Below are 15,497 nucleotides of genomic sequence, written 5' to 3'. Positions count from 1 at the left end.
TCGAAAATCATTGTTTACTTGACAGGAGGTGTGGCACCCTTCAGCGCGTGGTGGAGGCCGAGGAGGAGGAGGAGGGGGGATCATGTGGGGAGGAGAATGGGCAGTCCCTCACACGAGAATATCTTGGGGAATATCGCTACAACTCGTGTTGCCCCTCCTCCTGCTACTTCTCATTGTTCCGTTTCCCTCTGCTGCCGCTGCTGCTACTCAGTCGCAAGGTGAGTCTCCTCCGACCACCGTCGATGACGAGGTCGAAGCGCTCCTCCAGCAGGAAAGGCTCGACGAAAAGGTAATTGACAGCATAGTCCAGATGGAGTTTGGGAAAGTACTGGGAGGAGGAGGAGGAGGAGGAGGAAGAGACCGAGATGGAGATGTAGATGTAGATGGAGATCTGAAAGTACTGGAAACCGATGCTGGTGGTCATTCCGGCGAAAGACGAGGGACGGAAGTAGACAGAGAAGGTTCGGAGTACGAGTCCTTGGGAGACAATCAGAAAGAAAGCAAAAGAACCGGTGAGAGAAGGCGTGAGAAAGGAGGAAGCAGAAAAGCAGGAAGCAAAAGTGAACGAAGAAAAGGGGCAAAAGAAAGAGAAAAGGTTGGACATAAAAAGAAGGGAGGAGAAGAAGAGGCTGGGGAAGGGAGAACCGATTTACTCAGCGCTAAAGAGGATGAATCAAAAAAAGCTGACAGCGCAGAAGGGACAACCCGAAGGGAAGGGCTTGGGGAGGAGGAGGAGGAGGAGGAGGAGGGGGAGGCTGCTGTACGGCCTTCAATAAATCACAGAGACCGTGGGGGTTTCAGGGTTGACAACGAAACAATGATTACCTACACGGAAGACGTGCAGGAAGATTCGCCCCTTTACCTCGATCTGGTGGATTTCCTGCCTCCTACCACCACTGAAGCTCCCGAGACCTACAATCCGCAAGGTAAGGCCTCAAAAGCAAAAGTCACCCCTCTGTCGCCAACATCATTTTCCCCAAGTAATTTCGTAGACTTTGTTTTGAAACTAACAATTTCAGTCTGTCAGCCATAGGTTAACATCTCTTGGTTTGTCTCTAAACTCGTAAAATTAGTAAAATCTAACCCACTGCTTTATTATCGTACTTAGTTTATTTCTATAACAAAGGCATTTCGACCCAAAGTTCTCTCTCTCTCTCTCTCTCTCTCTCTCTCTCTATCTCTCTCTCCTTCCAGAGAGAGAGAGAGAGAGAGAGAGAGAGAGAGAGAGAGAGTTTCGAAGATAGTATCAAAGTTGACTTTAGCGAGAAAACAGCTTAATTAAAGAAAAAAGTATACAACCGGATTTGGGTGTGTTGGCCGAATGGACTATTGCTTTTGTGATCTAACTGATCAATAACTTCATTTCCACTTTCATCATCTCTTTTTATATAGTGGAGAGGCTCTCACTTGTAACCAGTTTAGAATTGGTAAGTAAAAGTTAACATCAACATTTCTTAGTTTGTATTAATAATTTAACTGGAAATTAAGGTTAGTTGTGCATGTCTGCCTGACTGCAACGTATTTCAGTAAAAAATCAACTTCAAAAATCACCTTAAAAAAGGAAAAAGAATGTGGGTAAGCTTACTCGTAGATTTTTTTCTGTATGCTTTGCAACAACTTCCTTGAGATGGATGCATGCACGCAGCTTATGCTCTCACTTAACTGAAATTAATGCGCAAAATCTGCGCACCTCATGGACCGCTTCACTGGATGAAGTTAAAGGTGCCGTGATATTTTTGTGTCGCATGCATAAAATAGTCCTTTGCTTTATGAATGTTTTTGGTGTTTGAGGCTCTCGTGTTTTATAATTCGCCGCAAGCACAGTATTTCAACTGAGTTCCAACTACTAGGACACAAATATTTGTTTTAATAGATAATTTGAGAATTCCATTGCAAGGTGAGGTGTCTTATGGTGCCAAGCACTAAAATATTTGTGCTTGCACAGTATATCATACGCATATGTATTGCTTAGTGCTTCAGGCGACTTACTGTAGCAATAATGACTTTGGGTGGAGTGTTGCCCAGTTTCTTCGGCCAAAATATCTTGAGAAGTCATGCAACTTGTTATTGATGAACAGCATAAAAGGTTCGAGGATTGAAAGTGTCATCAAAACTTATAACTGTGCCTTGATTTTAAAATTTCAGGTCACAAAAATCAGAAGTGATGTATCTTTGTAAGCTGTAGGGACAGTTCATGTGTTTAGGTTACCGAAAAGCCACGAGACTTGACAGGCAAGAGGATTGAAGGTAGAAGATACTCTCGCCTTTTTCAAATGTGAAAAAGTTGTTCCATGTATCATGAAAACGCACATAGACAAATAAATACCCATGAAAAGGCCATATTTAAAGTCAAAGGTCAAATAGACATTTAACCATAACTTTGGTATCATGCAAGATAGAGACTGTATTTGACATGCATTATCTACCACTAATGTCAACGAAAGGTCAAGATCAACTAGAAGTCAAGTGTTGATAGGAATACCACCTTGGCCGTAAGTTTTGAACTTGTGAGACAGAGACTTCATATTTGGCATGTATAATAAGAGGTAGATGTGAAGTGTGAGGTCAAGGTCAAGAACAATTAGTTTACGTGCATTTATATATATTATTCTATATGAACTGTGCAGTTGCATTCATGAAAGATTTTTAATTAGTATATATATACATATGCATATATATATATATATATATATATTTATATATATATATACATATATATATTTCTTCTTCTTATATATATATATATATATATATATATATATATATATATATATATATATATATATATATATATATATATATATATATATATAGAGAGAGAGAGAGAGAGAGAGAGAGAGAGAGAGAGAGAGAGAGAGAGAGAGAGAGAGAGAGAGAGAGAGGACAGGAAGTCAAATGAAGTAGGTGGAGAGCAAATAATGGCGGAGAATCTCAGCCTCTTATTGATAATAAGGTTTCAGTTTGAAGTCCTCGCGGCTGCTCTCCACCTGACAGGAGTGACGCTGATTAATAGCCGCTTAACTTACCAAGTTGCTAGACTACTCTGTGGGCTCTTCACATTTCCTGCACTGTAATTTCCTTACTATCAGTTAAAACTCTTTCAAAGATGTCTACGTAGATTGAGTTCCTGATTCCCTTAGACTCCAGGGTATTTGAATGATCACACCGAGAGCCTTTTTCAGGTTTTAAATCCTGAATCTCAGAACAGAATCATCTCTCGTGATACTCAAGGTTTAGGAACAGAGGCAATAATTTCACACTTCAGGATCCACTAAAGACTTGAATGATACCAATAGGTAATACTGCACAACCTGACAAGATTTATTCAGACTTTACACTTAATGGTAACATTCACTTCAAATGACTGAAAAAAAATGAGTCAGGTATTGAAAAGGTAGGCAAATCAGCAAATAAATAAAAGTAAACAAGCAAAAATCAAAATAAGATCAACGCACGACACAAAAATCCCAGGAATAACGCCATAAAATTATGGAAATCAGTGGAATTAAGAATTAAGTCAACTTTTGACCAATTCACTTCAGTTACGTTATCACGAGATCAAGGATATAATGGAGCCATCACATTTAAAATGATCACACTCATACATGGTGAGAGTGGAAAATGCTGCTTTAGTCTGCCATGTTATACTTGAATAATAAATGAAAAATCCATAACAGTAAAGGAACAGTGAAACGGCTCATAACCGTTCTCGTTGTCTCTCTGGAGACTAGACAGAGCCCAGCTTCATGTGTGTGTGTGAAATGAGTGACACACACTTACGCCACTTGACGTTAAAACACAACGATAACGTCAATAGTAGCAACAACGCTTGTGTTAACATAAAAGAACCGTTTGTTAACATTTGAAAAGGAAAGAACTCTAAAATTAATTCAAAATAGATGTGAATTACGATATGGTACACTTTGAATCAAAATCTCGCTTGCAGTGATGATAAGCAATGACGAATAAAGACAACAATACGGAAATCGATTTGTCCCACAGGGGTAGGGGGTTCAATAAAGCATGCAGTCATTTGCTCAGGCACAATCCTTAACAGAGACACATGCATACATATACACAACCACAATTAACACAGAAATAGCAGCAATATTGTGTACAAACAACAAAATGATACATCGATACCTTGATTTCTTCAGCAACACACTGGTATATTAGAGTAACACTGCTAACTGTTCTTACTCTGATACAGTATTTATGACCACACCGCATTTATGACTTGCTTTCACGTAGAAACAAAAATAAATGAATGCAATCACAGTGTGTGTAATTTTAACGCCCCATCCAGGGACGGTCTTTAAAATATACAATAGGACAGTTTAATGTGTTGTTCAGGGACTGTCGCTTTTATGAATGAGAGACAAGACTTTAGAGATACCCTACACAAATCTAGAATTAAGCAATGAGTCTTAATTACTCAATAATGTTTTATAACGTGGTGCTACTTCAGTGAGACAACTGTTTCAACAACAGTGGAATTATTCGATACTGAGAGAATCTCTTTTTTTTGGATAGTGCCCGGGAAATAAGAAAATAATTTGCATAAGTTTAATTACAATTACAATTTCGCACTTTTGCATTACTCAAGATATTTCATTACCTTCTCTGCTGAACGAGCTCACTCTAATTGTTTCCCCACACGCATGTTTGAGCAAAGTTCTACTCATGACTTCACTTTCAGACTGGATCTCCAGTGCTTCTGTTGTTCTTTATCTTGGCTTCTCAGTGTCGGGCATGAGCACAGGGAACAGTTCCGCTTGGCAGGATTGTAGAATGGGCTGACACCTGGACTTTACAACAAGAAAATGCTTGGGAAGTGCTATCAAGTATTGGAACTTCAGGAATGTCACTTGGCACTTTTGATTCTACACCTGAGGGGAGGCCTTCCTTGTGATATGCTCCAGACAGCTATTAAAGATCACACTGAGTGCTTGCTTCCACTGGCCTATGCAATAACTGCAGATGAGGGCTTAAAGAAATCAGGACGGCCATTAGTTATCTTCAGGAAATAGAGTGGATAGCCCTATGTGAGAGCTGAGTTCATGATTGATTAGATCCCATAGGACATCCCTTGTAGGAGTGGCTTATCCATTAAGGTCATTGTGGCCACGGGGTCATACCGTTGGGAGTTTTGGAGTAGGATACCCCCGAAGGTTTGAGTGTGTTTCATCCGGTGAGGTCTGGTTTGCCACTCTTAAATTGGCTAGAGTTAACTACATGAAGGCAAACCTTCATCGTCACTTGCCTCGAAAACTATGTGGAAAGAACTTATGCGAATAGTGGTGGTGTTTCTTGAGAGGATTCTAAAAGGACAGAGAGTCGGAGCTAAAGGAGCAGGACAGTGTAGAAGATGGGCTTGATGTTCCCAAGGGGGATCAACACCTTTGCTTATGAAAGGATGAAGGGATGTTCAACTAGGGTCACGATTTATCTCGTTTTTAACGGTCATGTGTCTTGAAAACAACATGGGCTACCATTTATGTTTGTTCAGTGGGTGTTGGGAGGTTGTAACACTTGTATTATAATAACTTTTGAGGAAATCCATGGATATGTATATATATATATATATATATATATATATATATATATATATATATATATATATACATATATATATATATATATATATATATATATATATATATATATATATATATATATATATATATTTACGTATATATATGTAAATATATATATATATATAATATATATTATATATAGTATATATACAGTATATATATATATATATATATATATATATATATATATATATATATATATATATATATATATATATATATATATATATATATATATATATATATATATATATATATATATTATCAGAAAGCTACAAACGTCCTTTAATATCCAATTCACTCTACCTCGGAAATAATATATTTTCATATATGTTACCGAAGGAATTTTTAGTTGATAGTAAGTCCACCGTCCCGTGGGATCGAACCAGCGACGGACGAGGAATCAGGACTACAGTGACGCACTAACGTCCTCGTCCGTCGCTGGTTCGATCCCACGGGACGGTGGACTTATTATCAACTAAAAATTCCCCCTTCGGTAACATATATGAAAATATATTATTTCGAGGTAGAGTGAATTGGATATTAAAGGACGTTTGTAGCTTTCTGATTGTATATGAATCACGGTGATGTGATAAATAGTCATATATATATATATATATTTACGTATATATATGTATATATATATATATAATATATATATATATATATATATATATATATATATATATATATATATATATATATATATATATGTATATATATATGTATGTATGTATGTGTGTGTGCGTGTGTGTAACAAAGGAAACCATATAACAGGAATATGCCTATGAAAATGCACTTTATCTAAAATGTTACACTAAGTCTCACTTCAGGTGAAAATTAGTTCACGTGTAGAGGGACGTAGTGTAACATCTAAAAATGGTGCAGTTTCCATATGTGCATTTTTCTTTCTTACATGGGCTTCCTTTGTTGCATTCACTATATAATATGACGTTGCAGTGTCTTTTCATGTTGTACATATGTGATTACTGCAACTGACAATTAAATGAGAGTATTGGAAGTCATCTCTCAATTAGGGTTTTTGCTCTCCGAGATGCAAGCACAAGCTTTACCAACGTGCTATGGGGAAAACTTTTTTCCCGCTTTGAAGTCAGTGACACTTATATGGCCTAAAGTGCATTTCCACAGAAGACTCTCTTTTCTCAATATTAGTAACATTATAATTGCTTTTTTCAGTTATACTCATTAGTGCTATTACTGACATTTAAATAAGAGAATTGCATTTCATCTCTCAAGCAGAATTTGTGGTGCAGTTGCACAACAGAGAAGAAAATGTGGTCACATAGGAGGCTGGATAGGATAGTCAAGAACACAGTAAGACAGAAAAAGAAGACGAGCTACAAAAACAAAGAGAGGAACAGAAAGAGCTTTAATAAAGATAATTTTTCTTGTTGGGGAGTAAATGCAGAGAGAAATGTTAAATAACCAGTTGATATCAGAATAAAGGAAGCAAACAGAGAGATGCTGTCTGAAGTGAATTCATTCTGTGTCGATGGAGTGTGTATTTGGAGGACCTGTTGAGTGTGATAGATGGAAAAGGGACAGATCTGAATGAATCAGAAGTGGAAGAGTTATTGTAAATTTAAGAGTGTTTGTGGAACTCCTTGAAAGCACCGGGAGTTGGTAAGATTACGAGTAGGCCTGAGACAATTCAGTACGATTGTTGTAGTGTCACTGATTAGCCGACAGGGTTTCTTTGGTATGTATGGGTGTGAGAAACATCTGGAAGGAATGGATGAGAGGAGGAATTGTTCCATTTTGTGAAGGTAAAGGGGAAATTGATAAATATAAGAATTGTAGGGTCGTAACATTACTTGGTTATATGGACAGTTTGAAAGTAATGGGAAAATGCTTAATGTGACTTATATAGACTAGAAAAAAATTATAATAGAATCTGCAGAGCAGTGTGGAGGGAGTTGAAGACGCCTGGTATGAAATGTAAGCTGTTGGGAAAATAACTATTTGTTCTATGATGGAAGGAAAGTGGTCAATAGAACAGATAGATGAGAGAGTGACCTGTTTGATGTAAAAGTGGTCTTGAGACAAAGGTGTGCTATGTTACCATGCTGTTCAGTAACATTATGGATGAAGTGATGTAGGACCTCAGAGAAAGGTAGGCAGATATATGTGCAAAGTCGTGGGGTAAGGAAATGGCATGGGGAGGTGTGCAATGGGTGATGTTTGCAGATGATGCAACACAGATTAGGGAGTAGAGAATAGAAACTGCAGAAAGTAGTGCAAAAGTTTGTGTTTGCAAGAAGAGGAAGTTCATGGTAAATGTGAGCGTGAGGAAGGTTTGAGGTAAATGGAAACCAGGAAGACGGAGCATTAAATCTTAGTAGTGAGAATGGAAGCCATTAATTTTTATAGGGATCTGGGAGTAAATATAATGGAAGATGGCAGAATGAGAAGAGGTGAATCACGGAATAGGTGACAAGGGTAAATAGCCCAGTGTGTGTAAAAGCTTGGGAGGAAGCTTGGAGCGTCTATGGAAGTCAAGTCTGGAATGCATGAAAGGATTGGTTAAACCACCTCTCCTGTATGGAATTGAAGCGTTTGAAATGTGGGGATACATACATAAGAAGATTACCCTAGGTGAAGGGATAAGCCATATATTTTTTAGATGTTTTGGTAATAGGGAAGAAATTGAAAATGATGTAAGAGTGAAAAAATATAAAATTCAGCTGAATAGATGTAGTGAAAGAGCTAATGAAAAAGAGTGCCTTAAAATCCACGAACCGCGAGAGCTCTTGGAGTATAAAGGTAAATTGTGCAATTTATTTTTGCTGGAGTCAGTGCACTGCAATGAGCCTTGTGAGTAGGTATATAAAGCGGCTAATATTGTAGACACACTCTTATACAGGGTGTTTATCCATGAATCAGCAGTTGAAGTAAAACTGTGACAGTAATCATTGTGGGCAACCACTGATCGGGAAAGAGTATAACGTTTCTCTCTCTCTCTCTCTCTCTCTCTCTCTCTCTCTCTCTCTCTCTCTCTCTCTCTCTCTCTATATATATATATATATATATATATATATATATATATATATATATATATATATATATATATATATAGTATATATATATATATATATATATATATATATATATATATTTATATATATATATATATATGTATGTATATATATATATATATATATATATATATATATATATATATATATATATATATGTATATATAATATATGTGTGTGTTTGTATGTATGTGTGTATATATGTGTGTGTTTGCGCGTGTGTAGAAAAATGGATGAATGCCTAATACGCGTCTTATAAGTCTGTTATGTGTAAAGATAAGAAATACGAGAGGATTTTCCTAATAAGAAGATTAAGTCCTGAAAGAAGTAAATCCTATAACTAAAGTTAGAAAACTGAATAATGGGTAGAGAAAATAAATCTGCATATCCCATGAGTTATATCATCAGCTTTATGCGGACCTTCTCCTGATCTTCGTCGCATTAAAGAATTGGTACAGTCCCTTTTATGGGTTTCTTTTCTCAGTTGACACAACTGTAGGAACTATTAGAGGCAACTGTTTGGTTACACCAACTTCGCTTTCCGGTGATGCGTGGTGGTTACCGGAGAGGACTCAGATTGTTAGATTTGGTGTTGAATTGAATTGAATATAAAATTTAGGCCAAAGGCTAAGCACTGGGACAAGTGAGGTCAGTCAATACCCCATCTCTCTCCCATAGGTATTTGGAAATCTGTCTTCCTAAATTGTTTCCCAAATCCCGTAATGCGTATCCATTTAAGCGCCTAGCGGCACTTACCCAAGGAGACTTCATTAGCGCTTTTCATGTTTTCCTTTTTTCATTTTCTGTACAGATGAGCTGATATAGGCTGGTTGTGTCTCGGTCTTTTGTATATAAACGCTAATGAATTTGAAGTCTCTGTTGAATAATCCTGGGATCATTCAAGCTGACTCTTTATAATTGGGTTCGCGCACGAAGAAGTTAGTGCGAAACGCTTTTCCCCCGAGTTGCGTCTGAGAAATGAGAAAAGGGTCCTGTGGGTAGAAGGAGATGGCCTCCCGCTGGATTAGGTCGGATTAGAGTGAATTTATGACCTTGAATATGGTAGAGAAGAAAGTCTAGGGTAGTCGTAATCACTCTGCCATCTTGAGACGCCACCTCTTCCTTGCCTTCCTCTTCCCACCGCCGCTCTTCCTCCTCCTCCTCCTCCTCCTCCTCTTCTTTTTCTTTTCTCCCTTGTCCGACTTTTCGTTACCTTTTTGTCGATGTAAGTCTTATCATAATGCTTAAGATGTTTTTACCATTAACTTAAAAACAATGATAACATATTTTCGTCTCTTGAAGTAGAACCTTTGTTTATATCTTTATTGAGCTTTTTTAAGCCTGTCGCAGTTCTCTCCTTTCTCACTCCGAAGATTTTTCCCTTACTTCCATTTTCTTTAAACTTTCATCTGTTGCCTTCTTCCTGTACTCATTTTTTGCCTTCTCTTTGCTTCCACACACCGCTTGTCATCACTACCCTGGCCGCTTTTGGCATTTGAGCCATTCCAGAGATAATCGAATAAGGTTCATAATTACCTGGCGGAATTCTCGGTCGTCGTTATCTACCTGTCTATCTCGCTGTGTCTCAATCCTATCCCATACTATGTTTTATTGTGATGTGTCTTTCTGTGCTTGGATTAGGTCGAGATATAGCCTAGCTAACTTTAGAAGCACGCGGTGAAATAGTATCTGGTGCTTAAAAGGCTGATGTACTTCGACTGACAATAATGGAAGTTGAGGAAGCGCCCTCGATATCTTGGGGTTAAGTTACTGAGTAAACTTACATTTATTCCAGACTCAACATACTGCTGCCAGTGACGTAGGCATGCATCATTATTCAAAGTAAAAATACCAAAAGGCTTTTTGAAATTTATCGCAGTGCTAAATCCCAGTTGTATTCATAAATTACAATGTATAGTCTTAGTGACATTTACCAACGACTTGTTCTTGAAGGAAAAAAATGTGAGCAAAACAATTAAATTCGCTTTCATCTAAGTGCAGCGAATGAACTGTCATAAGGAAGTATGTAACTTCAGTTGTCTAGATTAGTGGATTTAAGACTATACCAAGTACACAAATAGTGACTTTTTTATTGTAACTCAAGCTTGGTTCATGTTAACAAGTGGAACGCTTTGTAAAGAGAAAATATGTGAGATCCTTACAGATACAGTTATGTCATTTGATTTTTTGCTAGTAGGACATTTTATTCTTTTGTAGATAACTCCAGGTTGTTTTTGAAAGAGAATCTAACCTTCCACATAGCAGAAATAAGCAAAAACATTATTTTGACATGTCCTCCAGAGCCGTAGGACCGAGACCCTAATTGTTTTTTAGGTAAGCTCCAACTTTTTTCATACGCCAAGGCAATCTCAACCGTGCAGTGGTGAGTAAATTAAAGGCTTCTTCTACGGATTCTTCAAGCAATTTGAAAATCATAGAGGATACAAAAACTCGTTTTAGCTCTTTTATAACTCGTTTGGACGAAAAATACATACAACAGTTATCGACAGCAACATTTCCAGGGAAGATCACATTGTAAACCGACTGAGTTTATCTGTGTACTATCGGCAAGAAAAGTGATGATACACTTCATTAGCTTTCGTTCATCGAATTTGAATTTTTTTGTTCAGAAAACACCTAACTCGGTAAATTTTCCCTAGAATATGAAAATACAATGTAAATTATATCATATATGTTAATTCTGCAAAACAAAAACGTTCAGATACTTGAAAACACCATGCATGCCCGAAGTAATTAGAATTTCTCAGATGGATTCGTTCATAGAGATCTGGAAGATAGAATGGGGACTAGCTGGTTGTGTTACCCATATCACAACGACAATATATACTCGTTTTCCTCTATGAACAGGATTATTGTTGCATCATCCTAAGCGATAATGCATGGTCATTATTTTAGTTTCTACAAATTTATGTTTGTATTCCAAAGCGTTTAAAGTTACCAGCTGTCAATGGCAGTCAATGTTGTGACTGCTACGGTAGGTTGACCAAATCTAGCTAATCCGCAAGAATATCCCCAATGCTGTGATGAGGAGCCTGAGTACTTTCGGCGGGAAAGCACAAGTCACTAGATACTGGCATAACGGGTTTCACACTTGGATGACTGTCACGTTGACATGGATCGAATGCTAGTAGCTGTTTACAAAGCTACTGTCATGAAAAGAAAATCTTTATAAAGGTTAAAGTAGCCTGCCAACTCGAAGATTTTTTGGCTATGCTCCCATTACAAACAGTTCGGAGTTAGCCTACACAGCTAACAGGGCTGCATTACTTTGCGAGACTGAAAGATCTCCCAATACATCAGTATTTTTTGCACGATGTAAAACTTTCATTGCCTGTGCAATAGATGTAGAGTTATTTGTGGCAATAAATATTTTTACTTTACACAGCTTTTTTTCGTTAATGATATGTGGGTGAAAATCGACTTTCAAAAGTAGAGACTGTATCAAGAAAGCAAGAACGACCATAGCCTATGATTGAAAATTTCCAGTTCTTTTTACAATCTTTGAATGTTACAGCAACTGTCGAATGAAATCAAGATTAGGGTATATATGAATTTCTTAGAGAATTAACTTGAATACTATGGTCCCTTCAAATTTTATCTAGTATAGTGAAGCACGATCTAGGCAGCCATATCACCCTGTTACCCAGGAATCTGTGCGCCGGCTCTCTGCCCTTTCTTCTGCCTTGCCACAAGTCCACCACCAATACTATAATTCTCTCTCTCTCTCTCTCTCTCTCTCTCTCTCTCTCTCTCTCTCTCTCTCTCTCTCTCTCTCTCTCTCATCATAATATTGCATTAATTTCTGTAGTGTTTCTCACGATTTCCACTGGATATTGCACAGGTTTTGAAACATTTTTTCTCATTGTTTAAGATCCCGTTTCCAATTACGCATGAGTTTGTTGTCATTTTAGTGTCATAACACCACTTACGAGTAAGGTTTTACTGTTTATCAAACCAACATTAACGAATAATATACAGTCTGTTACTGCATTCAAATATAAGTGATTAAAGGAATTCTATAGAATCTTTATAGTTTAAAGTTACTGGAAATCTAGAAAGCAACAAACACGATAACTTGGAAGCCCTGCCCCCTTTCTAGAGTCGCCGGGTGTGGTGTTATTGAGCAATATGTGTCCGAAGTTTTAAGAAAACTGTATCTTCACTTTTCTTGTCGATAGTACATAAGAGAAGTATTTCCTTTGGGTCTACGAACTAAAATTTTAGCATCAAGATTTTCATTTTGGAATAGTAACGGAATGAACATTTTTCCGTTGAATTTCAGCCACAAAGTATTTTGGAAAGAAAAACGTGTATTTTGTTTGATTAATTTTCAGACTAGAACTGAAGGAAATTGAGAGTTGAAAAAATTACATGATTTATCAATATTTGGAAAACAATATTGCTTCAGTAAAAACAGTGGTTACAAGACAAAAATAGTAAATACTTTAAGCAGTTTAAATCAACACGGGTGATGCAGTCCAGCCCTCCCCACCAAGATGAGTTTAACACCAGTACTCTAAATTATGAGTTGTCTTTCAAAACAGTCGCTGGCAATTTTATGCACCTTTTTCCCCCGATCATGCAACCCCCTTTTCGGTATCGCTCTCGTCACTTTTTCTGTTATGCCCTCTTTCATCACAAGAGTTCCGAGTTCCAATATTTTTGGATGCAGAGTTGTGATGAACACCTTACGCTTTTTCCGAGGCATTTCGTCATACTTCCTTTTGCAAATGTTCGAAAGGCCCCTTGGAGGACTAAAAAAACTTCCAATTTTTATTTCATGAGCAGCATCAGGTTTTTGTCGCATATCAGCGTTTTTATGGGAGCCTGAATATTTTTGGACGCAAGATAAATATCGCGTAATAATTAATTGTATCTGGAAATGCCTTGCGAAAGCACACATGGTAACTTTTTCAATACTGGCTATTAATGTTTTCGGATCTGATGATATGCGCAAATTTTTTACACATTATGAAAGTGTCTCCTGTGTGAGAATTCAAAAATACAAAAAGAGTTGGGTGGATTCCTTGAGTTTTAGTATCAGGTTCCAGTGATAAATTGTCGCTGTATATATATCGCTGTATGTATATATATATATATATATATATATATATATATATATATATATATATATATATATATATATATATGAAATTTTTATCACACCATGATTTATATACATCACTACAAATGTCGCTTAATATCAAATTCACGCTACCTCGGGAATATCTCCGATGGAGAATTATCACCGAAGGGGAATTTATATAAGTGATAAATGAGTTGGTACCGTCGGGAAGCGAACCCTTGACACGGACCTATTCAGCGACTCCAGTTGACGTTACCATCGCGCCATCAAGAGAGGTATAAGTCATTACCGAGTCTGCTGTACTGTTTTTTCCCATTATGAGTGGGGAAATTGTACTTAGCCTCGGCAGTGGCCCACCTCCGCCATGATAGTTCGTTGGTATGTTTGGAACACGCAGCTCTTATTATGAAATTTTTTATCACACCGTGATTTATATACAATCATGAAGCTACAAATGTCGCTTAATATCAAATTCACGCTACCTCAGGAATATCTCCGATGGAGAATTATCACCGAAGAGGAATTTATATAAGTGATAAATGAACTGGTACCGTCGGGACGCGAACCCTTGACACGGACCTATTCAGCGACTCCAGTTGACGTTACCACCACGCCATTTGTAGCTTCATGATTATTATATATATATATATATATATATATATATATATATATATATATATATATATATATATATACTGTATATATATATCAGTGACGAGGGGGCCACAAAGACTTGGTTTCTTAATATCTTCATTGCACTATCAAGGGCTGCACAAAATAAATAGTATGAATTACACACACGAATGACAAACTTTAAGGAAAAAAGCACCATTTACACAATTTTAAACATTAAGGACAATTAACATAAAAAGAAAGTAAAAAAAAATTAAGTCAGAGAAACATAATATTTCAAAAGAGCTATTTTTAAAAATTTAAATACAAAGAAGGTTGCAAGAGCTGAACCTATTCAATGGAATTTATATATATATATATATATATATATATATATATATATATATATATATATATATATATATATAATTATATATATATATACACACACCGGATTATGGTAGAGGACCTTTGGGCATTGAGAAAGAAAGGACTGAAAATCGGCAATCCATATCTTCAACGTACATTAGCGAACATGAATACTTCATCGCGTATGGTATGACGTATTTACTTGATTACTTTCGACATAAAAATCATCTAAGACTCAGACATGTAGTATACACTGTTTTCCGAATAAAGAAGACACTAAACACTTCCCTTCACACTTATGTGGCCAACACTCCAGCCAAAACCAAAACGTAATGCAAGTCGAGCAGACTATTAAATTTTGTCACCCAATAACTTGTCCTTTTAAGCCTTGGCACTTTCCGAAAGGGCTTAACTGTGATTTTGCCGATAGTTAGCCGCAGTTCAAATTTGAGCTTTCCTCCACTGATTCACGTCAACTCATCAGCGGAGCCCGGAAAGATGCTGTTTACATTTATTTTTCAACTTTTCCATTGGCGATGCATGTGTCCCCTTTAATACCCGATTTCTTTTTCCGATTCTATGATAATTCTAAGTTATGTGCGAGTAATGCGATGAGTAAAAACTGTAATAGATCGCTATGTATGATTGTATATATTTACGGTTAACAACGGTAGTCTACAGCCCATGATCTAAGAAAGTTCATAGACCATGCTGCGGCCAGTTAACTTAATTCTCACCCAGATTTGCAATCGTCCA

At 36.9% G+C, this 15,497-nt stretch overlaps 1 protein-coding gene across 2 annotated transcripts in view; it reads left to right on the top strand.

The window, feature by feature from the left end:
• The window catches only part of LOC136853976 (lactadherin-like), a 908,376-nt gene that overhangs the window by 275,483 nt on the left and 617,396 nt on the right, over window positions 1–15,497 (top strand). The window contains exon 2 of one of the 2 annotated variants that reach the window (XM_067129896.1): window positions 26–218. In XM_067129896.1, coding sequence (XP_066985997.1) covers window positions 26–218 — 193 coding nt within the window. Of the gene's footprint in view, window positions 1–25; window positions 927–15,497 lie in introns of both variants that reach the window. The other variant, XM_067129895.1, reaches the window with a different exon arrangement.

Source organism: Macrobrachium rosenbergii, chromosome 28 (genome assembly GCF_040412425.1).
Source record: "Macrobrachium rosenbergii isolate ZJJX-2024 chromosome 28, ASM4041242v1, whole genome shotgun sequence".
NCBI lineage: Eukaryota > Metazoa > Arthropoda > Malacostraca > Decapoda > Palaemonidae > Macrobrachium > Macrobrachium rosenbergii.
This window is presented reverse-complemented; position numbering and strand designations above follow the sequence as displayed.